The sequence below is a fragment of the Alexandromys fortis genome, unplaced genomic scaffold (genome assembly GCF_014885135.2).
Source record: "Alexandromys fortis isolate MF-2015 unplaced genomic scaffold, M_Fortis_MF-2015_v1.1 scaffold_26, whole genome shotgun sequence".
Lineage (NCBI taxonomy): Eukaryota > Metazoa > Chordata > Mammalia > Rodentia > Cricetidae > Alexandromys > Alexandromys fortis.
Window position 1 is genome coordinate 2,785,189 of NW_026067894.1, and position 25,197 is coordinate 2,810,385.

The 25,197-nt window shown below is 49.4% G+C and overlaps 1 protein-coding gene across 2 annotated transcripts in view; it reads right to left on the bottom strand.

The window, feature by feature from the left end:
• Capzb (capping actin protein of muscle Z-line subunit beta) overlaps positions 1-19,552 on the bottom strand; it is a 106,995-nt gene extending 87,443 nt beyond the window's left edge. Inside the window, exon 1 of one of the 2 annotated variants that reach the window (XM_050153009.1) lies at positions 19,438-19,552. In XM_050153009.1, coding sequence (XP_050008966.1) covers positions 19,438-19,440 — 3 coding nt within the window. In that variant the 5' untranslated portion in view covers positions 19,441-19,552. The remainder of the gene's footprint in view (positions 1-19,437) is intronic. The other variant, XM_050153020.1, reaches the window with a different exon arrangement.
• Between the last annotated feature and the right edge of the window lie 5,645 nt (positions 19,553-25,197).

Below are 25,197 nucleotides of genomic sequence, written 5' to 3' on the forward strand. Positions count from 1 at the left end.
GAGAGCTCCAGGACAGCCTCGACTACACAGAGAAATCTCAAATGTAGGGAAAACAAAGCAAACAGCTATTTCCTCTCCCCCGGAGTCCAGCACCCCCTGTCCTGGACCTGCAGTAGAGAAGAGCAGCCACCGCTTACTGAGCACTTGCTGTGTCCTGGTGCTGCTATGCAACCCACACTCCCTCATTTCGGATAAAACCTACATGGGTTGAAGGCATGCTAGCTCTAAGCACAGGCATTTCCCTGCTTCATCTCATCTGGCTAGCCTTAATGGGGAAGAAGCAATCCAGGGTGCTAAGTCCAAAGACACACGGCTCAAACGAAGGGGCAGGATTTAAACACAGGCAGCATGGCTTGAGAGCCAAGGGCCACACATCCAAGGACAGCCTTGTTGCTGGGTCAGAGGCAACACCAATAACACAATTCAGACCTGGGGATGGGGGTGGGGGAAACATGAGACATGCAGATAGATCTGTGCTCCTGCCCCCCTCCACAATGGGAAGGAGGAAGGGGTAAAGAGAAGGAGGGAGTCAAGACGCTCCCTGACTATAAAGCCCTCTTTACTCTGCACTCCAGCGCCTGCTGGCTAGGTAGGGAGCACTGAGAACCGCATAAGAGAAAGTGCACACAAAGACACAAAGTTCTTCCTTCCTTCATGTACAGGTCAGTGTTTTGCACACCCTCACCACCAGGGTGCCCTCCAAAGAAATAGGGTGATCACCCACATCCTGCAACTCTTGAGCCTGGAGGGATCCCAGGGCTCTTACACCCAAGATGCAGACTGAGGTGTGGGGAGAGGAGGGTATGGTTCAACGTTACTCACACAGCAAGTGGACTTCAGGCTCCTGCCACGATGCCCTAGTTACCCCATGGCATTTCTGAGCTCTACTATCTGGACAGGCACAGGGTCTGAGGAAGGTTCCCAGCAAGTATGTCAAATGACTGAGGCTTGATCCTCACTGTTCTGTAAATGTCTATCTACCTGGGCATCACACTGGGCACTCTAAGGATGTGTCTGCTTTAGGAAAACACAAATCCAGCAAGCATTGCACTGGCGGCTGACCAAGCAGAAAAACACGTCCCCCACCACACTGAATTTGCTCCAGCAGCAGGCTGAATCAAAACCAAAAAAAATAGGAGAGAAGCCACAGAGGGACTGAGCGGTCCAGCAAGGGAGTCCTGGGCAGCAGTGGACACAGGTGTGCTCTGCCCCTCCTCCCTAGCTTATGTTATACACGCCCAGACCCCAAACTCCAAGCACCATCAGCTAAGCCCGTGGAACCATGTCTGAGTCCCAGATGCCCGACTGCAGCCTCAAGGGCTGTGGTGAGAGACGCCTCCTTGCCTCAGTGGCAGGTGACACAGTGCCCCTCTATCCCGCTACACGCTTTCTTGCCCACCCATACAGTGAGGCCAGAAGTTCTCCTCAAACCTCCTAGTTCGGAGCACCCAAATTGCCCAAATCGCCAGGGCTGTTTTGGTTTAAAGCACAATTTGGGTTCTCACAATACTTCATTACAATCCCCACATCTGTTTGTACATGCACATTCGATGCTGGGATGGAGCCTGACCATGGGGGAGGGGACAACAGAGCACTGGGAGTCCACCTAGCCCACTCTGTCCATCAAGAATGGAGCCTTCGGGGCTGGAGAGATGGCTCAGTAGTTAAGAGCATTGCCTACTCTTCCAAAGGTCCTGAGTTCAATTCCCGGCAACCACATGGTGGCTCACAACCATTTGTAATGAGGTCTGATGCCCTCTTCTGGCCAGCAGACATAAACACAGACAGAATATTGTATACACAGCAAATAAATAAATATTAAAAAAAAAAAAAAAAAGAATGGAGCCTTCGTCTAAAACCATCAGGGATATCCAGGGCCTCAGCATCCCCAGGAGACCCCAGAGGAGCCAGACCAACTCTAAGAGTTAGAAATGCAAACCTCCCCAGATAAGAAAGTGGTTCCCGCTCCTCACTGGAAAATGTCCAGTCCTTTATCCCTCAACACAGAAGATAAAGTATGTGGAAGAGCCAGACACGGTGGTCCAGGCCTGCAATCCCAGCACTGGAGGGGCTAAGATAAGACAGAGAATTCCAGGACAGCCTGAGCTTCATAAGCCAAACTGTCTCAAAACAACTGGGCTGGAGAGCAATGGCTCACTGGTTCAGGGCACTTGCTGCCCAGCAGGGACCCAATGCCCTCTTCTGGTCTCTGAGGGTACCTGTATGGTTGTGGTGCACACTCAGATCCCAGACATACACATAGGATAAACAAAAATCAATCCTACAGCTATAAAACAAATATCCTTTAAAACAAACAAGACAGGGCTGGAGAGATGGCTCAGCAGTTAAGAGCACCAGCTACTCCTCCAGAGGACCCGGGTTCAAATCCCAGCACCCACACAGAAGCTCACAGTTGCCTATAGCTCCAGTTCCAGGAGCTACTCATACAGACATATATGCAGGAAAAACACCAATGAACATAAAATAAATTAACTTAAAAACAAAATATAAACAGAATAATGAGCAATGAGACAGCTCAGCGGGTAAAGGCACTTGCTGGCGAGCGGACCAGTTATGACACAGTATAGTGGCGGGAGAAAATGGATTCCTGTAAATTGTCCTTTGACTTCTACATGCATGCTGTGCCCCAGCCCACACAAAATAAATGTGTATTAAAAAAATCTTTAAACGAAACAAAATGCATAGAAAAGTGTTATCTAAATCTTCTTGCATTTGAGGCAGGGTCTTGCTATGTAGCCCAGGCTGATCTCAACTTCGTGCCTATTGCCTCCGAAAGCTGGGATTAGAAAAGCATGCGGTATCACGCCTAGTTTCCAATTCTATTTTTACAACCTCCACTGTAAGTACCTCTGCCTGGAGTGCAGAAGCCAGGCTTCTGGGCACACGCTACCAGCAGGCTCTTTCCAATCTGGAGAACATGGTAACATTTTGATCATTTATTTACAGACAGGGTCTGGCTATGTGGAATTTGCAATGCTTCTCTGTTCCATAAGTGCCAGGATCACAGGTGCTGCTACCACGGCCAGCGCTGTTTGCTTTTCTCCAGGCTGGGGCTCTCCCCGCCTGGGCTACTCTCACAACCACTCTGTAACCAAGGATGACCCTGAGTGCTAATACCCTGCAGCTTCACCTACCAGGTGCCAGTTTTAAAGGCAGGCACCACCACAGTTGCCTTAAAACTTAATTTTAACTCCCAAATCAGTACAGTTGGTCCTCTGGTATCCAAGAGGGTTTGGTTTCTGAACCACCCACCTCTCCACCTGTGGTGATCTGAATTAGCAATACGCCCCTCCCTTCCCCCCATGTATGGAACACTTGGTCCCCAGCAGCTGGTGGCGCTGTCTGGGGAGGTTGTGGAACATTTTATTTTTTAGGACATGCACACTTGCTGGAGGAAGGACGTCACCGCAGGGCTGGCTTAGTCAGCTTACAGCCTCTCCTGATTGGCTGTTCACACATTCTGCTTCCTGAATGGGTAAAGAGAGGTTCTGACAGCTCTCTGCTCCTGCCACCATGCCATGTCTTCCCTGACTGACACTGTAGACCCCTAGACCTCTGAAGCTGCTTTTGTTCACAGTATTTTATCTCAGCAAAGTAACAAATACAGAGCCCACACACCACACCCCACAAGGACCACAGCCCAGGTGCTCCATAGACCACGAGCCCTCGTTTTGTCTTTTTAAGATTGATTTATTGTTTGTATATGTCTGTCTGTCTGTCCATGCGTGTGCTCTCCAGTACCCATGGAGGCCAGAAGGGGGTGTTGAATCCTTGAGAACTGAACTTAGAGGTATTTGTGAACCACCCAATGTGGATCTGATCTGAACTCTGCCCAGTTCCCTCTGATAAAGCAGTAAGTGATCTTAATCACTGAGCCCTCTGGTTCTGTTTTTTGTAAGATTTTGTTTTTTAAGACAAAGAGTCTCGTGAAGGTCAGTCTAGACTTGAACTTGGTACTGCTAGGGCTGGCCTTGAACTCAAATCCTCCTGCCACTTCCTCCTGAGCACTGGGATTACAGCTGTGTACCACACCCTGGCCCCCTCTTATGCAGTTTATATCAACTCTAGATTGTTATAGTACTTAATATAACAGAAATTACTTGCACATGGTTGTTATATTATTTGGGAAATGATTAAAGCATGTTTATATAGATGAACATTCAATATGGACACAATTTTCTCCAAAAATATTTGTATGCACTGCTTGTTGGATCTGTTGACAAGAAGGCAGACTGTACTTGATGCTCAAGATAATTCACAAGTACAAGCTGAAAAATGAATGCATGATGCTGTGTCCCCACTGTGCCTCCCCATAAACAAATGGCCTTTGTTAGCCTTTAGTAGCCTCCTGTGGTGCATTTTCATACCTGTGCATGCTTTGCTGAGTAGCCTATTTTAAAAAACTGCTAATGCTTTAGCCCCTAAGCACACAAAGGCCATGATGTTACACTGACCATGCATCCAATATGAATTCATCCACATCGCACACTAAGGCCCTTACACAAAAATACTCAGAGTATCTCAGTCACTTTTCTATTGCTGTGATAAAACACCACAACCAAGGCAAATTATAAAAGGAAGGGTTTATTTGGGCTTCTGGTTCCCGGTTAGTGTCTATGACGGCCAAGCAGAGGTAAGAGGTAGCAGGTAGCTAGCAGCTGGAATAGCACCTGAGAGTTCACATCTGGAACTATAAGCAGGAGACAGAGCTAACTGTAGGGAGAGTATCTAAAACCTCAAAACTCACTTCCACTGACAGACTTCCTCTAGAAAGCCACACCTCCTAATGCTCCCCAAACAGCCATGAAAAGGGGGTAGCAGACGCGGGAGACATTTTGTTGAAATCACCACAAAGAGTTACATACTAAGCAGATGATGAAAAGCTGTGACCAAGCCAGGTGATGGTGGTGCTTGACTTTAATCCCAGCCAGCAGGGTGGAGGCAGATTGATCTCTAAATTCAAGGCCAGACTGGTCTATAGAGCAAGTTCCAGGACAGCCAGGACCATATAGAGAAAGCCTGTCTCAAAAACAACAAAAGACTGTGACCAGGGCTGGAGGGCACAGCTCAGTGGCAGAGCACATGCTTAGTAAGAGAGAGGGCCCTGGGTTAAACCCCAACACCCACCAAAAAAAGGAAACTACTTTTAAGGAAAGTCAGCAAGCAGCAGCTCGGGCAGGGAGCTGGACAGGAAACAATGACAGCTAACCCTGCATAAAGGAGCCATCTCAACTTGCAGACAGGCAGATGGAGGAAGTTAAACTTGCTCCAGGCAGACAGGAGCAGGTCAGCTCTCAGGGCCCCTGAGGCCAGCAGCCAGGCTGAGGCCACTAGGCAAACACTCGCTCACTACGTGACCAGAAAGAGCATGGGAGAAAAGTGCTTATCCTTTCGGCCCAACAGTTTCACTCCTGGGGACTTCCTCAGAGAGGAGAACAGAGGGCAGGCAGAATACAGACAGACAGACAGACAGATGTATAGGAAGGAACCTACAAACTTCTATTAACCACAGGACCCCTTGGACAGAACGCTAATTGTTTTGCTTTTGACAGGACTGCCACAAACATACTGCTTGCTATGTGGTCTTCACACCCTATCCTTTGGCGGCCACATAAGTCTACATAATAGACATTACACACACACACACCACACCGCTAGGCAACCCCTCCCCCACTCTCTCCAGCACCCCAGTTCTGTAATCCACACTTCCCAAGTAAAAATCAGGAGTCATAGGTCAAAGAGACCTGGGTTTATTGGATTTCTTCTTTGACTGGGTCCCTGGACAAACTCCATACTGTGTAAGACCAGCTGAATTCTAAGACTCCACAGAGGTTATACGCAAAGGATTTGAGAGCAGAGTTAAGAGTACCTGCTTCAAGTCCTGCCTCTGCCAATATTAGCAATTTATAAACATTACACCACTCCGAGTGGAAGGTCCTATGAACCAAGGATCTTAAGCACAGGAGCCTTCTGGGAACTCAGTGGGGCATTGCATACAAAACTCTAAGGGCCGACTCGCTCACGTCTGTCCCAGCGTACAGCCCATCACTTGAGGATTGGAAATCTCAGTCTCTCCTCCCCCATCCCTTTCCTCAGTGGTGCTAGAATAAGACCCAAGCCCCACAAAGCATCCAGTTCATCATATCAAGACGGGTATGGTGACACAAGCCTGTAATCCCAACAATTGGGTGGAGGAAGAGCAGGAAGCCAAGGCCATCCTAGATACAAATCAAATTCAAAGCCAGTCTGGGCTACATAAGACCATCTCTAAATTTTTACAAATTAAAGCTTAACAGAAATGATGCAGGATCTGAAGATTCAACCCTGGTTCTATGTCTACATTCTACCAATTAGTAACATAGTGGGAGGACCCCTCCTGGGTGCCTAGCAACCAATTACCTATGATTTCAAGAACTATTTCTTCTGGGATTGGTGATGTGGCTCAGTTGGTAGCCCTGTGTTGAATTCCAGCACCACATAAAACCAGGCATGGTAGTGTGCACCTATGACGCCAAGTGGAAGCAGTTCAGAAATTTATGGTCATCTTTGACTACAAGGAGTTCTGAGATAAGCTTGGTCTACCTAAGACTCTGCCAAGTCCCTGTCTCAAGAACAACAAAACATGGGGCTGGAAAGATGGCTCAGTGGTTAAGAGCACTGTCTGCTCTTCCAGAGGTCCTGAGTTCAATTCCCAGCAACCACATGGTGGCTCCAAACCATCTATAATGAGATCTGGTGCCCTCCTCTGGCATGTGGGTATACATGGAGGCAGAAAGTTGTATACATAATAAATAAAATTAAAAAAAAAAAGAACAACAAAACAAAACTAGAGGAATTTTGTGGGTTTTTTTTTTTTTTAATTTTTCGAGACAGGGTTTCTCTGTAGCTTTTGATTCCTGTCCTGGAACTAGCTCTCGTAGACCAGGCTGGCCTCAAACTCACAGAGATCAGCCTGCCTCTGCCTCCCAAGTGCTGGGATTAAAGGCGTGTGCCACCACCACCCGGCAAGGAATTTTGAACTAGGTGTGGTGGCGTATGCCTTTAATAATCCCAGCACTCAAGGGGAGGCAGGTGGTATCTTGAGGCCAGTCTGGTGAGTTCCAGGACAATCAGAGCTACCTGGGGAGCGGGGGGGGGGGGGGGGGGGGGGGGAGATTTGAATGTTTTCACCATGAAAAATGCCCAAGTAGATAAGCTTACGGACTTAAACATTATATAAAGCATACATGTACACACATTTTACGTTAAGGATGCCTCTGCTCTTGTACTAGCCATTCAATCTTATACAAGGCATCTCATAACCTTTCGAGACTCCATTTCCATATCTGCAAACAGAGGTGTGGTCATGACGCAGAGGCTCGCCCGCCCGGTGCTCCCCTTGCACAATGGGCCTGGAAGCAACACTGGGGGAAGAAAGAGGCCCAAGAGCAAATGTTGGCGCCTGACTGCAAGGCACTCCCTGCCTTAACCTGCCCTGGAGATTTACAGGATTTCTTAGTCCAGGGATTCTTAGAACCAGCCCAACATGACAGTCTGCATGACGAATGACCAACTTGCTGCAGACACACACAGGCCTATTTCAAGTGCCCGCACATGAAGCCTGAGACAGCGAGCGCTGTAAACAATTACTCTTAGTTAATCCTATGCTCTCACCTATGGGTGGGGAAGCTGGCTTTGGCAAAGAGGCGGTGCACTGGTCCACAGCAGTCTCAGAGGATGCAGATGTGGAGAGGGTTCACCAACACTGACATGAGGCTCCCTCCATTCCTCATCTCATTTCCCTTTATCGGCTTCCTTCTTACATACCTGAGTCCCAGCACTACCTGCTTTAATATCAAACACATGTGGGTGCGGAAGCACAGCTCTCCTCGGCAGAGTGACTAACTCAGAGGCCCCGAGTTCAGGTCCCAGCACCCATGTCAGGTGGCTCACAACCACCTATAACTCCAACTCCATAAAATCAGATGCCTTCTTTTGGCTCCAAGACATACATGGCAAGCACACACAGAGGTGTAAAAATAAAACTTTTTTTTAAAAAATCAGACACATGGAGTGGTGGGGGCATGCCTTTAATCCCTGGTGAAATCTCTAGAGTTCGAGGCCAGCCTAGTCTACACAGCAAGTTCCAGAGCTACATAGTAAAGCTGTCTGAAAAAAAAAATAAAATAAAATATCAGGCATACATCCTCAAACAAAATAGTAAGCTCCTGAGGCAGTTAAGTCTGGTGAGTCTGTGGCAATCTTCACAAATGCAGCATCAGTGAGAAGAAGCCAAGAGTGACTATGAAAACTTGCCACCTTCAGAAGAGAAAAAAAATGGACTGAAAATAAGTACAGTATGGACAAGGAGCGCTGATAAGCATCATGCCTTGGCCCCTTCAAAGTCTCCAGGTACCAGGGATAGCTGACACACAAGCTTGGTCCCTCATGCTCAGAAGATTAAAAAAAAAAAATCCATTTTCCCAGAGTGGCTTGTATTATCACCTGGAACAAAAGCCCCAATTCAGATAGTTCGTTCCCAGAGCACAGCTGCATGATCGGAGGTGCTCAGGGCTGGTGAGGTTTGCAGCCTGCCTCCTAAGAGTCGGATCAAGCCTATGGGTGTTCATAGCATGGAGCTCTTCCCAGCATGCAGTGCATTTAACAGGTTAACAGACTATGTCTGGCTCTACGCTGACTTTAATCCTCACAAACCCACTGGAAGTAGTTTTCCCCTCTTCCTGCAGTGCTGGGGTCTGAGCCCAGAGCACTTACCCTAGACAAGCACACTCCCACTGAGCTACAGACCCAAACAGAAATTGCTGCTTTTTTATTGTTGGGTTTTGGGGGAGGTTTTTTATTAGTGCTGTTTGGTTGGTTGGTTGGTTGGTTAGTTTGTTTGTTTTTGAGTCAGTCTCATTATGTAGCCCAGATTGGCCTGGAATTCAGAAATCCTCTTGCATCTGTCTCCCAAGTACTGAGATCAAAGGCTTGCACTATCACACCAGCGAGAATAGCTCGTTTTATTCTCACCATTTTAGAGACAAGGTAGAGACAAGGACCTAGCTCTCTTCCTCCAGCACATGCCCTCACATCCTAGGACTCAGTAATCAAGATGGCTTGTATCAGTCCCAGACTCCATGAACGGATGCTCGGACTCTCCTGTAACTTCAGGCCAAGTGCTCAGCACCCACTGGCTTTATCAGGATCACTGGTGAGTCTCACCAAGGTCACACTATATCAAGGGTGAGCTGACCTGACCTCAGGGACAGACCTGTTCAGCCCCTCCATTCCTGTCAAGCTCTTGACTCTGATGGCTGGTTTAGCCTTCTGAAAGCGGGTTTAAGAGAAGGCACAGATCCAAGGAACACTACACACTGCTGGGTCTCCCACTCAAATCACCCTGCTCTCTTGCCCATGTATTCTCTCTGTATTAGGATATAACACATATTATGACAAAAACTTGGTGCGGGAGAATTGTCTGTATTCAGTCAATCATGTTTTAAATAAATGCTGATTGGCCAGGCAGGAAGTATAGGTGGGACAGCCAGAAAGGAAGTAGAGGCAGGGCTATGAGAACGGGAGAATGCTGGGGAGGAGGAAGCCCATTCCTTCCCAGTCCTGCCCAGACCACAGAAGAAGCAAGATGTGACCTGCCCCACTGAGAAAGGTACTGAGCCATGTGGCTAACATAGATAAGAATAATGGGTTAATATAAGTTATAAGAGTTAATAAGAAGCCTGAGCTAATGGGCCAATCAGTTTATGTTTAATGCAGACTCTCTGTGTGATTTTCTTTGGGACTTGCTGGCTGTGGGAACTGGGCAGGGCAGAAACCCCAAGAGCAGGCCCTCATGTTACAAAAACTGGTACTAATTTTTACCTACTCAAAAATGGCAGTCTCACATGGTTCACCCTCAAATAGGGAAGCTGTTCACTACATAAAGGGCAAACAGACAATTCAGTCATTCAACAAACACCTATGGAGTCACACCACATGACAGGGACAATGGAACACTGCTGAAGTACTCGTAACCAAGCAAGGGTACCATTTCCCTCCCAAGGAAAATAAACTGAGCAGGCAGAGTAAGAATACCCAATTGGGTATGACCAAAGCCACCTATAACACCAAGTGCCCAAGGCTTGGGGTGTGATAGACAATGGAAACCTGCAGCACTTACCAACCAACACAACCAGCACAACTCCCAGCAGGGCCTGCCATGAAGGGTCAACCTGCCGCTGGCCTTCTTGCCACTCCAGAAGCCCAGGGTGCTGGTATTCCCGCAGAAAGACCTGTCCTGCTGCTGAGACACAGGTCCTGCTGGTGGAGGCCAAAGTCCATGCTGCCAATGCTTCCAGGCTAGCAGTAGTCTTTCTAAAACCATGCCAAACCTCCAGCACAAGAGCTTTTAATTTCAACAACCTGACCCAAAATACAAACTTCTACCTTCTACACTACGCCCAAACTCCCTCAGCCACTGTGGCTGAACTACACAGGGACCATTTGGCTTCAGTTTTCTCATCTATAAAATAACCAACCCACAGAATTCAACTGGCAGGAGCTTTTGAGAGGGATGGGCCTGGAGCCCGTGGTAACTACCAGTGCCTTGCTGGGGCCCCTGAGTCAGTTACCACAGTTACCACTTTCTCTCTGAGCTTTGCTTTCTTTATCTGCAACAGGAGGAAATGGATCTAGGGTTGGGGTTGACACAACTAGAGATCAAGATTGTGGGCACCCCCTGGCAGCAGGAAAGGGACACTTGTGACTAATGGGAGCTCCAGGAGTAGGTACACAATCAACCATGCAGTTTCCCGACAACCACCAATCCCTGGACCATCAGTGCACAACTCGAGCCCAAAGCTGTCCCCTCCATCACAGGATAGCCAGAAACAACCACTGACACGACACACACAGGAAGGTGCTGGGGCCTGAGTGAGACGGCACCATAGGGGCTTTCTGCAGGCTACACACAGAGAAGGCTCACAGCGGAGATCCTCCCCAGTGAATGGCCAGAGAGATGCTTCAGAATGCAAAGGTGGAAGGGGTTATCTACACAAACACACACACACACACACACACACACACACACTCCTCAATAGAAGCTGGTGTGATGGCACACACCCTTTAATCATACTACTTGGGAAGTGGAGTCAGGAAGATCAGGAGCTCAAAGGCATTTTGTCCCCATAGCAACCTGTGCCCTGAACCTACATGAGGTCACCAGGCAGCTAAAAGAGGTGCAGAGGACCGATAAAAACAAACCCATGTGGCACAGGGAGAAATTCTAGAGTGGCTCCCTCAGAGGCTGAACTGATAGGGTCAAACTCTGCACCAAAGGCTGGGTGCACACATGCTCTCCTTGGGTCTTTGAACACCAACTACAACATAGGAACCTGCACATGTAAAATCAGAGAAAGCCTAGCAAAGTCAAAGCCTCGAGCAGAAAAACCCTGAGCCACGGCACTACACAAGCCAGACGGACCTGAACTCTCCATCTGCCATTCACAAGTGACAGGAAACCTGGCTTAGTGCTAACTGGAAGCTGGGTAAGATCCATCTGCACCAGGGGAGCTGGTACAGGCAAGGTATCTTCCACAATTTGAGCACAGTCTCACACTACAATAACACTTTAGCTAAGGTCCAACTACATAAGCACTGTGGTCCCTGAGGGTGCCTGCTGAGAGCCTAGCCACAAGGTTGTATTTGAAGGTAAAGATGGTTCCTCTGGTAAATATAATCTCCTAATTTTTTTTTATATGTAAGACTACTATAATAGTGGCCAGTCAGATAATGGTTCAGCTTGATGAGTTCAGCACAAGAAGAGGAAGCTTCAGGGAGCAGTTTAAGCAGAAGTTGAGAGTCGAGGCCAGAGGGAACAGCTGCCAGCGACCCGCAGCGTGGTAAGAAGAACTCTGTGGCCAGAAGCACAGGACTGGAGTTCTCACCAGGCTGGGGTTTAACTGGGCTGGTCCCTGAGCCTGCAGGCTTTGGGCTAAGGACTCCAATGTAGCAAGCAGTCTCTAGTCTCATAAGGGCTAGTGCATGCCTCCCAGGCCAGCTGGTAGGTTACATGAACAGCCAGCCATCAACTACCCATGTTAATAAAAATAACCACATAACAGCAGCCAACACTCCTCTCATCCTCCAACCATACCAGGCACTGCCTACACTGTCCATAGACACTTAGGCAAGGCCAGGGATGGCAACCGCTCAGGCTTTGGCCACTGCTTTGGACCAAAACAGGATTAGAGGACTGAAATCGACCACAGGGAAGTAGAGACCACAGAATCAATGTGGACGCAGGAGGAAGCACAATAAATAAAGGCAAGAAGGCCCGCCTGGGTCAGAGTGGCGGGCGTCACCCCAATTCTGTGCTTATCTCTAGTTCACCCAGAATCTCAGACATGCCACTTCTCCAGCCTCCCCCACTGAAGTAGAAGACTCTGGTGGATGAACCTAGCAGGTTTATCTCATGGTAAATAGCAGATGTCCACAGAATGAATGACATGATGAAAATGGCTAGAAGGGAGCTGGAGAGATGGCTCAGCAGTTAATAACTTCTTGCAGGGGCTGGAGAGGTGGCTCAGAGGTTAAGAGCACAGCCTGCTCTTCCAAAGGTCCCGAGTTCAATTCCCAGCAACCACACAGTGGCTCACAACCATCTGTAATGAGGTCTGGTGCCCTCTTCTGGCCTGTAGGCATACATACAGACAGAATGTTGTATACATAATAAATAAATAAATTAATTTAAAAAAAAAAAAAAAAGAAGACCCAGTTTTGGTTCCTGGCACACACTGTGGCTCAAAACCACCAAAACTCCTGACACTCTCTTCTGAACACTCTCACACATAAAATAATAAACCTTAAGCCAGGCAGTGGTGGCGCATGCATTTAATCCCAGCATTTGGGAGGCAGAAGCAGGAGGATCTCTGTGAGTTCTGGGCCAGCTTGGTCTACAGAGTGAGTTCCAGGACAGCTAGGGCTGTTACACAGAGAAACCCTGTCTAAAAAAAAAAAAAAAAAAAACAATAAATATAGGGCTGTAGAGAAAGGAAGGAAGAAGGAATGAAGAAAGAAGGAAGTAGGGAGGGAAGGAGGAACGGTGGAAGGATGGATGGCAGGCAGGCAGGCAGGCTAGGGGCAGCTGGGCCTGGAACCAGGACAGCATAGGAAGGCCTTGGTTTCCTCATGGTTTCCTCATCTGTATCATGTTGGTAGCATGGCCTGTCTCGTAGCACTGAATGGAATATTAAAACAGCCAATTTGAAGCAGCTCTTGTTGCTCTTACATCACTCCGCAGTCTCCCACACTGTAGAATCCCTTAGTAGATAAGGGTCTCAGGCACTTTTATGTGCTTAGAACCTAGAGTACACTCGGCTAAACAAGAAGAGCCACCAGCAGATCCAAGATGGCTGGCTGCTCATCGGGCTAACCAGGCTGAAATGCCCACTCAGTTGTCAACCATCTATCAAGGTTTGGTGGACACCATCATCTAGGATTTAAACAAGTCAGAAGCAGTTGGTGTTAATGACGAATCACCCAATCAGAAGGGCTACACTGCGATTTCAGGGGAAGGGGGGAAGGTGTACCCCTTACCCAGAGATGGCAACTCTCTCCAGCTCCCTGTGCCTTTCTCCTTCCTTCCAGACCACAGCCACAGTGGCGAGACCCTAGGACCTCTCCAGTGAAGCCTACCGATGCATCCCTCTGCCTCCCTCCTCCATCTCCAGGATCTCTCTACACAGCACAGCTAGAGAATTCATGCTAAAATACCACTGCTCCATCAGCCTACTCAAATTTCCACCTGCCCTGTGAGAAATGTCACTGGCTCCACGCTGTCCAGACCAAATGCAAACTCCTGAGCTTAGCAACTGGAATATCTGGCAACAAACACAAGAGCTGTCTACCCAGTGGTCCTGAAGCCGGGGCCTGGCGACACACTGACCTTGGACTTAGTAAGGGGACTAACAAGCTGATAGTGCCACACCCAAGCCTCCCCTTCCTCTTTGGCTGGGCGAGGTCTTCCTGGGCTCCAGGCCCAGCCCCCAAGCTGGTTTAGGACTGGAGTGTCAACAGAGCTTCCTGGAGGAGGTAGTGGAACACACACACACACACACACACACACACACACGCACTCCTACAACTCACATGTGGCCCTTCTTGGGCACACCTCGCCTCCTCTCCAGGATAAAATGACAAGGACTGTGGCTTCCATTTGTGTCACATATACTTGGCTATACAAAATACGTCAGAAAGCAGCCATAGCTTCAACTTAAGTGTGTGGGAAGTGTATTAAAATGCCGTTTTTGAGCCAGGAAAATGGCTCAATGGTAAAGATACTTGATGTCAAGCCTTAAGATCTGAGTCTGAGCCAGGTGGTGGTGGCTCACACCTTTAATCCCAGCACTCCCGGAGGCAGAGGCAGGCAGAGGCAGGCAGATCTCTGTGAGTTCAAGGCCAGCCTGATCTACAAGAGCTAGTTTCCAGTGACAGACAGGCTCCAAACTGAGTCTGATACCTGAGAGCCAACTCCCCAAGGTTATCCTCTGACCTACACAGACAGACACACACACACACACACACACACACACACACAATTAAACCATTTCCTTTTCCTGGTGTCCCTATGAAATGCTCCCCTCACACTGCGCAGCAAGGAGCTTAGGGGAGAAAGGACAAGGGCACAACACTGAGAGGACACCAGGACTGCATCCAGGTACACCCGTGCTGAAGGCAGCAAAGCAGAGACAGCCATCTCTCAGGTCACACTTCCGGCTTACTTGGCGCCATCAAACACTTCCAGAGCACCAGGCAGTCAGTGCAAGGTACAAGTGATAAGGTCCTAGGGCACAAGAGCTCAATCAAGCTTTCTGTCCCCTGTCCTCTCTCAGAGGGGACTCCACCCACGCAGACAACACATCCAAATCTAAGTGCTTTCTCTGTGTTTGAGGGGAGGGGCGGTTTTCGAGACAGTCTCTCTGTTATCCCTAGCCAGCCTGGAGCCCTGCTATGTAGACCAGGCAGGCCTTGAATTCATAGAGCTCTGCCTGCTCTGTTCCACGAGCATGGGGATTAAAGGAATGACCACTATGACTGGCTCCCAGTCTGACTTCTTATGCTCTGCTGTCTGTGATTCAAGGCTGAACCTTCCAAGCTTTTGCAAGGCAAAATCAACAGCTTCTGGCAGAGGGCAGGGCACAGGGCAGGAGCCCCAGCAGTATCCCCATCTCCTTACACTCAATCATTACTCTGGAAATGCCTAAAATGGTATTGCACCAGCTGCTCCCAAAGCCAGGGAAGGTGCATGGTCGCTTCTAGGCTGCCATACCCCACCCTCAACCAGAGGATCTGCTCCAAGTCCCTATCCCTGCAGGACTTACGGGTCAATACTTAAACCCACTGTCTTACACGGGACCTGTTACCACACCATTCAATTCAGATCCTCCTTGAGCAAAACAGGCTCAACAGTTGTTGTGCCCAGACTCTGGTCAGCGACCATGGAGACGTCCACCATGCCCAGGAAAAGGCTGCAAACACACACACTTCATTGCGCCGCATGGCAGACATGAGACCAACACCACTTGAAAAGCCTGAAGAGCAGAGCCCAGCTCAAGCTGCAGCACTCCCTTCCCTTCCATCTCCGCCACAGCTCGGGCTCATGTGCGCACAGTTACGTTGAGCACGTTAGGGAAGAGGGAACAGGTGGCTCTCTCACAGGTGGCCCAGGCCAGCCCTGAACTTGAGTAGCTGGAGTTAGAAGTGTGTGACACTATCACAGCTTTCCAAGCTGCATCTGTCAACCCAGGGTCCCTCAACAGTGGAAACCAGAAAGCCCAAATCCGCATCTGCCTCGCTCTGCCTCGCTCACCGCTGCCTCCTGACACATAAGGAGCGCACAGCAGTTGCATGATCCATCCACACCAAGGCAATGGTACCCAGTAGCTTCAGCCAGCAAGGGACCTTGTAACTGCTGAGCAATAAGCACCTCCCACTCTGGCAGGTCCCTTGCCCTGCCAGGCCACCATATCTGTCCTCCTTCCTCATCCATAGGATCTAACAGTATATAGTTTCCAAGTCTTAAACTGGTAATCACCAGTTACTTTTTCTTTTCTTTTCTTTTGGTTTTTTGGGACAGGGTTTCTCTGTATAGCCCGAGCTGTCCTCACTCTGTAGACCAGGTTGGCCTTGAACTCAGAGATCCACCTGCCACTGCCTCCTGGGTGCTGAAATTAAAAGTGTGCACCACCACTGCCCGGCTCACCAGCTACCTTTTATAACATCAAAAAGAGACTGGCTGGATTTACTTGGTTGGGGCTATAAAACACACATGGGGTCTCTGAGTTGAACTATGCATTTTTAAGGTATTGTGTTTATTTATTTATTACTGGGGGGAAGGGACAATGTGAGGGGGGGGAGGGAGCAAGGCTTAGAGGAACCAGCTCTCTCCTTCTCTATAGGAGTTCCAGAAATTGAACTCCCATCCTCAGGCCTGGCACAATCACCTTTACCCACCGAGCCATCTCTCTGGCATCTGAATTATGTATCTTATTCAAAGGAGGAGACCACCAAGATACATTAGTGCCTACTCCAGGATTTCATCTTTTAACAGGGGAGCCACTCCAACCAGCTCCTATCAGCAATGCCATCTGAGCTGGACGGGCAGCTCCTGAGGGGCCACGCTGGCCTTTCACTACTACAGTTCCACCACCAAGCAACAGCATCTTAACTCAGAATAATAACCCCTGAATTAGAAGCCAGAGCTCTGACAGGCAAAGTGCTCTGAAACTGCGAAGCACTCAGAGGCAGTGGTAAGATAGCTTGCTAAGGGAATGCAAATAAACTCCATTAGCCTAAAGCATACTTAACAGGGATGGTGAACCTGACTCCAAGAAAAACCATGGCCTCCACCCCAAAATCAGATGCATTTTCAAATCTCAGGCCTCTCTTTCCCTCAGTAGGAAACTGGAGCTGGCTGTCTGCTCTGCCACCACCCCACTGAAAACAAAACCCCAGTGGTCTTCCTTCATTACCTACAAGGAAGCCCCATTCTGCCAAATGGCTTGGCCCAACTACCCACACCAGGGCACCAGATCATTCAAGCATGGTATAGATTTGACAAGAGGCAGTCAGAAATTACTTGGGAGTCTGGGGGATGTGAAGAACAAGTTAGGGGGTGAATGAGTAAAACTCCAAGTGGCTAAAGCTCAGAGCCATGTGCCGGAACACTATGAGTGATCATTTCTTGTTTGAAACACGGTCTTATTCTCACTGTCATCCAAGCTGGCCTTGGACGTCTAAAGGGCTGAAACTACAGGTGCCACCCTCCCAAGCCATATCTTTCGGTCTTAGGTACTGTTATAGAACTCAGATAGACAGAGACAGCAAACACAAGACCAAAATCCCAGTCCCCAGAAAGCTCAGGATCAGGACTACACAAGCCATACTCCTCACTTGGACATTTCCTACTAGGAAAATTCACACTTGGTCTGCAGAAATAAGTACCCACCCCGCCCTTGCCATGTCTGAGTATCCCATCATTATGTTTCTTAAACAGGGCCATCATATCAGACATACAAGAGCACACAAGGAAGATGACTGCCTGGAGCCTGCCAGGCGTGCTTCCACAGGCCAAGAGTGGTCTGTACGCAGACTGAGCAACGCTCTGAATATGCTGGAATGGATGTGGCAGCCTTTCTCCACCTGTCTGATGGAGACAGCAGAAGCCTAGAGGACTAGGCCACTCCACAAGCATCTCGGGCTTTGGCCCCCAGAGCACACACAGAAAACTTCACTCTACTTTTCAAAGTCTCACCCAAAACTGTCCTGGACAAGTCCTTCCCCATACAGACTATGGTCAGGGTCCAGACGGCCCAGGCCAGCTTTCAGACAAGAGCAATAATACGAAAACGTCTTGCCTATGTTTTTAATCAATATATAGAAAGTTTATTAGCCAACCAGAATTAGGCACCCTAACTAGCATATACACCCTTGATTAAACAAGGAACAGGACTCCTCAAAAGTCCACTCCCAAATATCTATTAGGCAGGTGGGGCAGCTGGAGGATGCCTTAACTCTGTCTACTTTACAAGCTTCCTTGACCATGTGAGGCCCTTCCATCTAGGTGTTAGGCCTGCCCTGAAGAAGGTGTCCAAGTGTATTGGGGGGGGGGCGGGATTATGAGAGGGGAGACACTCTTCAAATAAGTTGCTGGCATAGTGTGCCTGCCTTCATTACCAAAACAAACAGCACAGAGTTCAACCAGGGATCTCAGCCTGCTCGCTCACCTGATCCGAGGCACCTCCATAATCAGCAGTTCCAATCCTTACAAGCTGACAGTTCAGGGGGAAAGGGAGGCTGCGCCTGCTAGGGTGCATCGTGTCCCGGCCCTCTGTTGGGCTCTGAGCTTGGTGGCCCCCAGCCCCAGAGCTGCGGCCTCACAAGAACGATTGTGCGCTCATCCCTGTCCACTTGGCTTACTCACCGCCAGCGTTCCGCTCCCCACTCAGCCAGGGCGCCCCGCAAGACGCCCTGCACTGGCAGCACCGAGGCGGCGGCCACGGGAAATGCTCTGCTCTGCCTTCCGGGCACACAGATGCCGCCCTTTTCTCCCTCACACCCAAGCAGCCTCCCCAGAAGGGGCAAGCCTCAAGTCTAGGAAGGCACAGCACCCGGACCACCCCCACCCCGGCTAGGGTTCTCCCCCGCTTGCCAGAGACAGCCAAGAAGGAGCGTCCTAGGAATAGGGGAAGGGACACCTGAGTCGGGAGTAGGACACTGGGCAGGCAGGGAGTAGATAGGGAGGGTGAGGGTGAGAACCACACTGGGCTGACGCAGACTAAGCTAAGTCGTGAGAAGTCTGGGGGAAGGTGATTGCCAGGACCAGGGTCAGAGAGGTGCAGGAGGGAGACACAGCAGAAGTAGAGTCCAGACTTGAAGACCACGGAGAGATTCCATGGGGGGGTGAAGGAAACAAACGCAGGCTGAAGCCACTGGCAAAGGGTTATCAGGGTCCAGGCTGGGTCTACGAAGAGAAGAGTTTGGGGGGGGGGCCTAGTCTGGGCCATAGCAACGAGAAGCACTGTCCTAGCCTGGGCCCTGGGAGCCTAGCTCAGGCCATGGAATGCAGGCCTGCAAGAAGGGTGCCTGGCCCGGCCTCTAGGGAAGGAAGGTCTAGCCTGGGATCCTTGAGACTAGCCTGGACATGCAGGGGAAAGACCCGGGGCTCCACTTAGAGCCCAGGGCGGGGTCACGGGACACCCGAGCCTCCCACCGCCCCCTCCGGATCAGAGAGGTGGCATCTGCCTAGGGTCTCGGACCCCGCCCCTCCCCCACCCTGGGTCCCCACCCTCCCCAGGCCGGCGAGTCGGCGAAGAGAGGAGGAGGTGAGTTCCCGCAGGGGGTCCCGGGATGGGGCCGTGAGGGAAGAGGTCCCTTTACCATGGTGGCGGCGGCGGCGGCGGTCCCTGTCCCGGCGTCTGTGGCTCTCCCCCCCGCAGCAGGGCCCGGCGCTTCCACTTCCCCGGGTGCCCAAGAGTGAACATCCGGGTCAGCGCCCCCCTCCCCCCGCCCGCGCCGGGCCGCCGCCACCTTCCTTCCCCGCCCCGGCCAGCCCGGCCCGCCCCCCACGCCGCTAGCTCGCGACCAATGAGCGCGCCGGGCCGCGGCGATCGCCAAGTATGGAGCGCGGCGCGGGGGGCGGAGGTAGGGGTGGGTCCTGCGGGCGAGTGGGGCGTGGTCTGTTATGGGAGGGGCGGGCCGTAGGCCGACCCGGAGCGACGGTTCTGTAAGCGCCTGGGTGCAGCATACTGGAGGGACCAAGGTAGCCCGTGGCATCCTCCTACGGCCAGCTTCGCATCTAGCCTCGGAGGGAAGTGGGGTACCTGAGAAAGGAGAGGTTCACTGACCCCCTGGGTGGAGGATGCGGAAGGCCCTGAACTAGGAGGGGACGGGCACACCGCGCCCCACCCGGACCCGGAACTGGTGCGCCGGAATGGGGCCCTGCCCCTAGAGAGCGAGCGGAACCTGCTTTGGGGACGCCGCCGGCGCTACCGCCCTGGTTGCTGAACACCTGCTCTCTCACGACCAAGCAGACAGCCTTTAGGTACCAAAAGATGACAGACAGGTGGATAAGCTATTAAGGATCCCTGCCCGCACTTTCTGGTTACCAGACAGGGTAGTTGTGAAGAAGACACTAGTAAAAAGATTAAAACATTGGGTTCAATAATTGCTGGCTGTTTCGTTTACTTTTCTACCCTATCTGCAGAGGATCAGCTTGTTTGTCTACTGAGATACTTCCTCGGTCCATACACCGACTCAGAAATCCCTCTATTTTCAGGACTGAAGATTGAACCTAGAGCTCATACATGCTAGGCTAATGCTCTTACACTGAAGCCCCAGCCCTAGAAACTCGCTTTTCAAAATGTTTTGTTAGCACCTAGAATGCAAGTCGTGCTTATAATACCCACCTACCAGACTTGCTCACCCAAATCAGGTTGTGAGAGAGGGGATCAGTAAACTTCATCCCTGGCAGACTGTGCCCTAGGCGGCTGAGCTCATAGACAAGTGAAAACCTTCAGGGACAAGCCACCAGCAGAGAAAGCATCCAGGTAAGTCCCTCAAGAATGGCCTAGACCAGTATTACAGGAGTTCAGAGAAGGGAGTGTCACTTAGAAAGTCATTAAGCCATAAATATTTGTTGTGTAGCTATTGGCCAACCAGTGTGCAAACTACAGAGATTAGCCCGTGCTAATCTTGTCTGTGAGATTTCCATGCTGGAGATGGAACCTGAGCTTGAATGCTGTCAGGAGACAGTTAACCTATCTAATAAAGACAGTTTTGGGGGTAAGATGTGGGGAAACACCAGAGTGGGTGGAGAAGGTAGGCAGAAGTAGAAGAACTGTGTGGTGGCATTTTAGGGGATGGTCCAAGGGGGCTTTAACTTAGGAAGAAACATTTGATTAGACAGCTGAAAGGGAGTGGAGCGGACCATGTGTACACAGAACAGCAAGGGCAGAGACCCCCGTGTATCCGTAGATAGCCATCCTGAATTGTGTTAGCAGGGAGCTCCAAGAGCAGCGACAAACTGTGACCCGGAAAGACTGTGAGCCAGCTGTGTGTTGGCTGTGGGGTGAATAGGGCCTCAGGAAGCTATTTGTGTATCTCAGACATTATTTTAAAAGGAGTGTGTAGGGAGAAGACTCATTTGGTACGGTGCGCTGAGGTACATGAGTTTGGTCCTCAAAACCCATGTAGAAGAGTCAAACTCTGGAGAAGCCAAGATGGTTTTCTGCAACTTCCTGACCAGTTAATCTAGCTCCAGACCAGTGAGACATTGTCGTGGGCAGTGTCAGATGACCGATACCTGCAATGTTGGGGCATCCATCTTCAGCCTACAGGCCTAGAATATCTGACAGACTTTTCTATGAAGCAGGGTTTTTGAAGGACTGTCCTGCCTTGTCTGGGCAAGGTCTGGCAGTCACTCTCTTTTGTGTTCTGCTTGTCCCATTAGGACAACATATAGTCAGCAGGTGGCCAGGGCACCTTCTTGATCAGTGGCTTACTTTTGCCACAAAGAAAGTAAGCTCGATGTGGAGTTTCTTTGATGCCCATTATCTTTTCTGAAGCAGATTGGTACTGGTATTGGTACTCATTGTCAACATCTTTAATGATATGTTCTGTAAATCTCTGAAGTGTTTAAAGATGACCTGTCTAAAATGTATCAATTACCAGCTTGTTCTACCACCCCTGGTTTATCTGCTGTGTTGAGGGAGGGGAGATGGAATCCAGAGTTTCAGGCAGGCTGGTCAAATATGTAACCCACTGGGCTACGACTCTATGACTCATCACTAAGGAAGAAACTGAGGTGAAAACGGATGAGCTGCCCTGACTTTGCTCTTTCTTCATCTGTCTATAGAACCACACGGCAGATTGTAAGTAGCCTCAGAAGACAAGGATACACCGTCCTCCTTCATCAAGGCCCTTTATGCAGAGCAGCTGCCCACGAACATCTCTTGAGTTGAGGCAGGGGGCAGAGAAGCCATGAGCATATCACACAAGAAAAGTAACTTCAGAGGAGCAGGGAGATTGTGGGACTGGAATGGTCATTGAAAGATATATGATGATGTGGGATTTCCCGCTGTATGATTTGAGTATGTTTTATTACCATTAGTTAATGAAGAAGCTGTTTTGGCCTATTGCAGAGCAGAATACAGCAAGGTAGGAAATCCAAGCACAGACAGAGGAGGAAAAAGGGCAGAATCAGAGGCCATGTAGCTGCCAAAGGAGACACGGGAATCTTACCAGTAGGCCACAGCCTTGTGATTAATAGAAATGGATTAATTTAAGATGTAAGAGCTAGCTAGGAATACACCTAAGCTATTGAGCAAAGAGTGTTGTAATTAATATAGTTTCTGTGTGATTATTTGGGTCTGGGCAGCTGGGAATCGAAAGTACAGTCTCTGTTTACAAGAGGACACATTTGAGCATTTACTACTCAAAATTGCCCAGTTAGCCATCTTTCCTCCTTCAACTAAGTCCTACAGCTGAAACTTCTGGGTTAGTAAATGCACAGTTATCCCAGAACCTGGGGATAGCTGAGATCTAAAACCACCTCCCATTCACAGGTGTGGCTCTCTTCCCCGAGGTCACAAGATGGGAAGGTGTCAGTGAGAAAGTGGCCTGTTCACCACAGGCTCCTCTGTCCGAACACTCGTTTCCTAGTTAGTGACCTTTGGTGAGGTTGAGGGGTCTGACTGGTGGAGGCTGGCCCCTGAGGTAGGCAGACCCTACCTCTAGTGTCATTGTCTCAGCTCTCACTGCTATGCCTTCCCCATGAAGGATTGTACCCCCAAAATCCTTCTTCCCTTAATTGCTTCTGTTAGATATTTGGTCACGGTGAAAAGTGTTTAATACGTGTTCTTCTTAAGTTACTGTAGTTCAGATGTATGTATGTATGTTCTTTTGTAGTGCTCGGAACATTACCTAGGGTTTCATGGGAGCCTATACCACACCTGGCCACCATTTTTTAATTTTTATATTTTAGATTAAGTGTATTTTCATGTGTATGGACATGTTGCCTGTGTGTATGTACCACATTGTGTACCTGATACCCACTGAGGTCAGAAGAACGCCAGCACTCAAGAGGTGGAGGTAGAAGGATCACCAGTTCAAGGCCATCCTTAAAAACATAGCAAGTTCAAGGCCAGTCTGGAATTTTTTAAATTATGTGTATCTGTGTGTAGGCGTGTACACATGAGTGGGTGCTCACAAAAATCAGCAGTGGGCATCAGATCCCCATGTAACTCTAGTTTCCGGCAGCTGTGAACTGCTGTGTAGGTGCTGGGAATTGAACTCAAGTCCTCTGAAAGAGCACCAAGGACTTAACTGCTGAGTCATCCTTCCAGCCCCAGATTTTTTTTTTAAAGAAGCATACACCAGAGAGTAAAAGAACCATTTGAGTTTTAGAAACTTCCAGTTATTGGGACAAAAAGTACACCTGATGTGGGGGGCAGGAGCGGGGTGGGTACGCTGGCCTCTTTTGAAGACAGAAAACTGGTTTGTAGTAAAAGAGGCAGCCTTAACTCGAGATCTCAGATCGCCCCTTCCTCCTCTCAGCATCTTGACAGAACATGTAGCAACAAAGGGGAAGAGGCCAGAGCCCTGGCAACAGTTGGCTTAATATAGCCCAAGGCTCTGGTGCCAAGAGGATCATTTACTCCGAGGTTTATCACTATCATCTTGAGGTTTTTGTTTTGATTTTCTAAGAGGTACCTGGGAGAACTTCCAGCTGCCTTCTGCTGGACCAGAAGTGTTTGTATCCTGTCCATCTGGGGGGTCCTGATTGGAGATGTAGAAAGGCCTCTCACATGTGGGCCGGCTGTTGGAGGTTTTATATGCACATCTGGGGAGAATTCACATTCAGTGAGTTAAGTGGGCCGGCCAGCCAGCCACTAGGGTTGGGCTGGCCTATACAATATACCCCAGGCCGGTTCTCCGTTTGGGCTTGGGATAAGTAGCCCCTGTCTTTCCAGGTATTCTCCAACACACCATCAAAAGCTGGGCGTGGAGCCACCAGTTATATGTTCCCATGGAAACCATGCACTTTGTACACCTTATCTCTTACTCTCCCCAACTCCCTCATTCTTTGTCCCTACTGCTCCACGGGTTCCTAGAGGAGGTCTAATGAGTCACTCCCTAGCCATTAGTGTAGCTCCTGAGGTACAACTCAGTGCCACAAATGGAGCCTGTCCAGTGGTGACCCACAAGAAACTCCGGTCACCCAGGATGGAAACTGAGGTTAGCTCTACTCTCTCCCATCCCTCCTTCAGACAAGACATTGCAATGGTCCCCGTGAACTCAGCCAGATGCAGAGCTTGCCCAAGGCTTTATAAAGTGATGGAACCGAGAGACAACCTGGTGAAAGACTGGAATAAATGACGAGAGTGGCTATGGTTCCAGCTTCAGGAGGCTGAGGCTGGAGCATCACTAAAGTGCTTGAGTTCAAGACTAGCCTGGGCAGCATAGAAAGGTGTTAAGACAAAACACTAAAAATAACAACAACAAAAATCCAAGCAATAAAACTTGGAAACAAAAAAATAAATGCCATTTATAGTAATAGCATTAGAAAAATACATAAACCAGGCATGGTAGCATGTGCCTTTAATCCCAGTACTCAGGAGGCAGAGACAGGGAAATCTCCTTGACTTCAAGCTTGCCTGGTTTACGTGGCAAATTCTAGGCCAGGAAGAAGTACATAGTGAAACCCTGTCTCCAAACAAACAAACAAATAAATAAATAAAACGGTGCTCTGACAGAGGACCTGGGTTTGGGGCTCAGTTTCAGCAGTTACCCACATGGGGGCTAACAACTTCTGCAACTCCATTTCCTGATTGTCTAGAGCCCCCTCCTAGCCTTGTGGTCATGGTACACAGATATACATGTAGACACACGCACATCTTTAAAAAGTAAAAATTAAATCAAGGTAGTGATGGCACATGACTTTAATCCCAATATCCAGGAGGCAGAAGCAGGTAGATCTCTGAGATTTCAAGGTCAGATTGGTCTACAGAGTGAGCTCTAAGACAGTCAGAGCTACACAACACAGTGAGACCCTATCTTGAAAAACCAAAACAGCCTGGCAGTGGTGGTGCATTTGCTTTTAATCTTAGCACGTGGGATGTGGAGGCAGGTTAGTCTGTT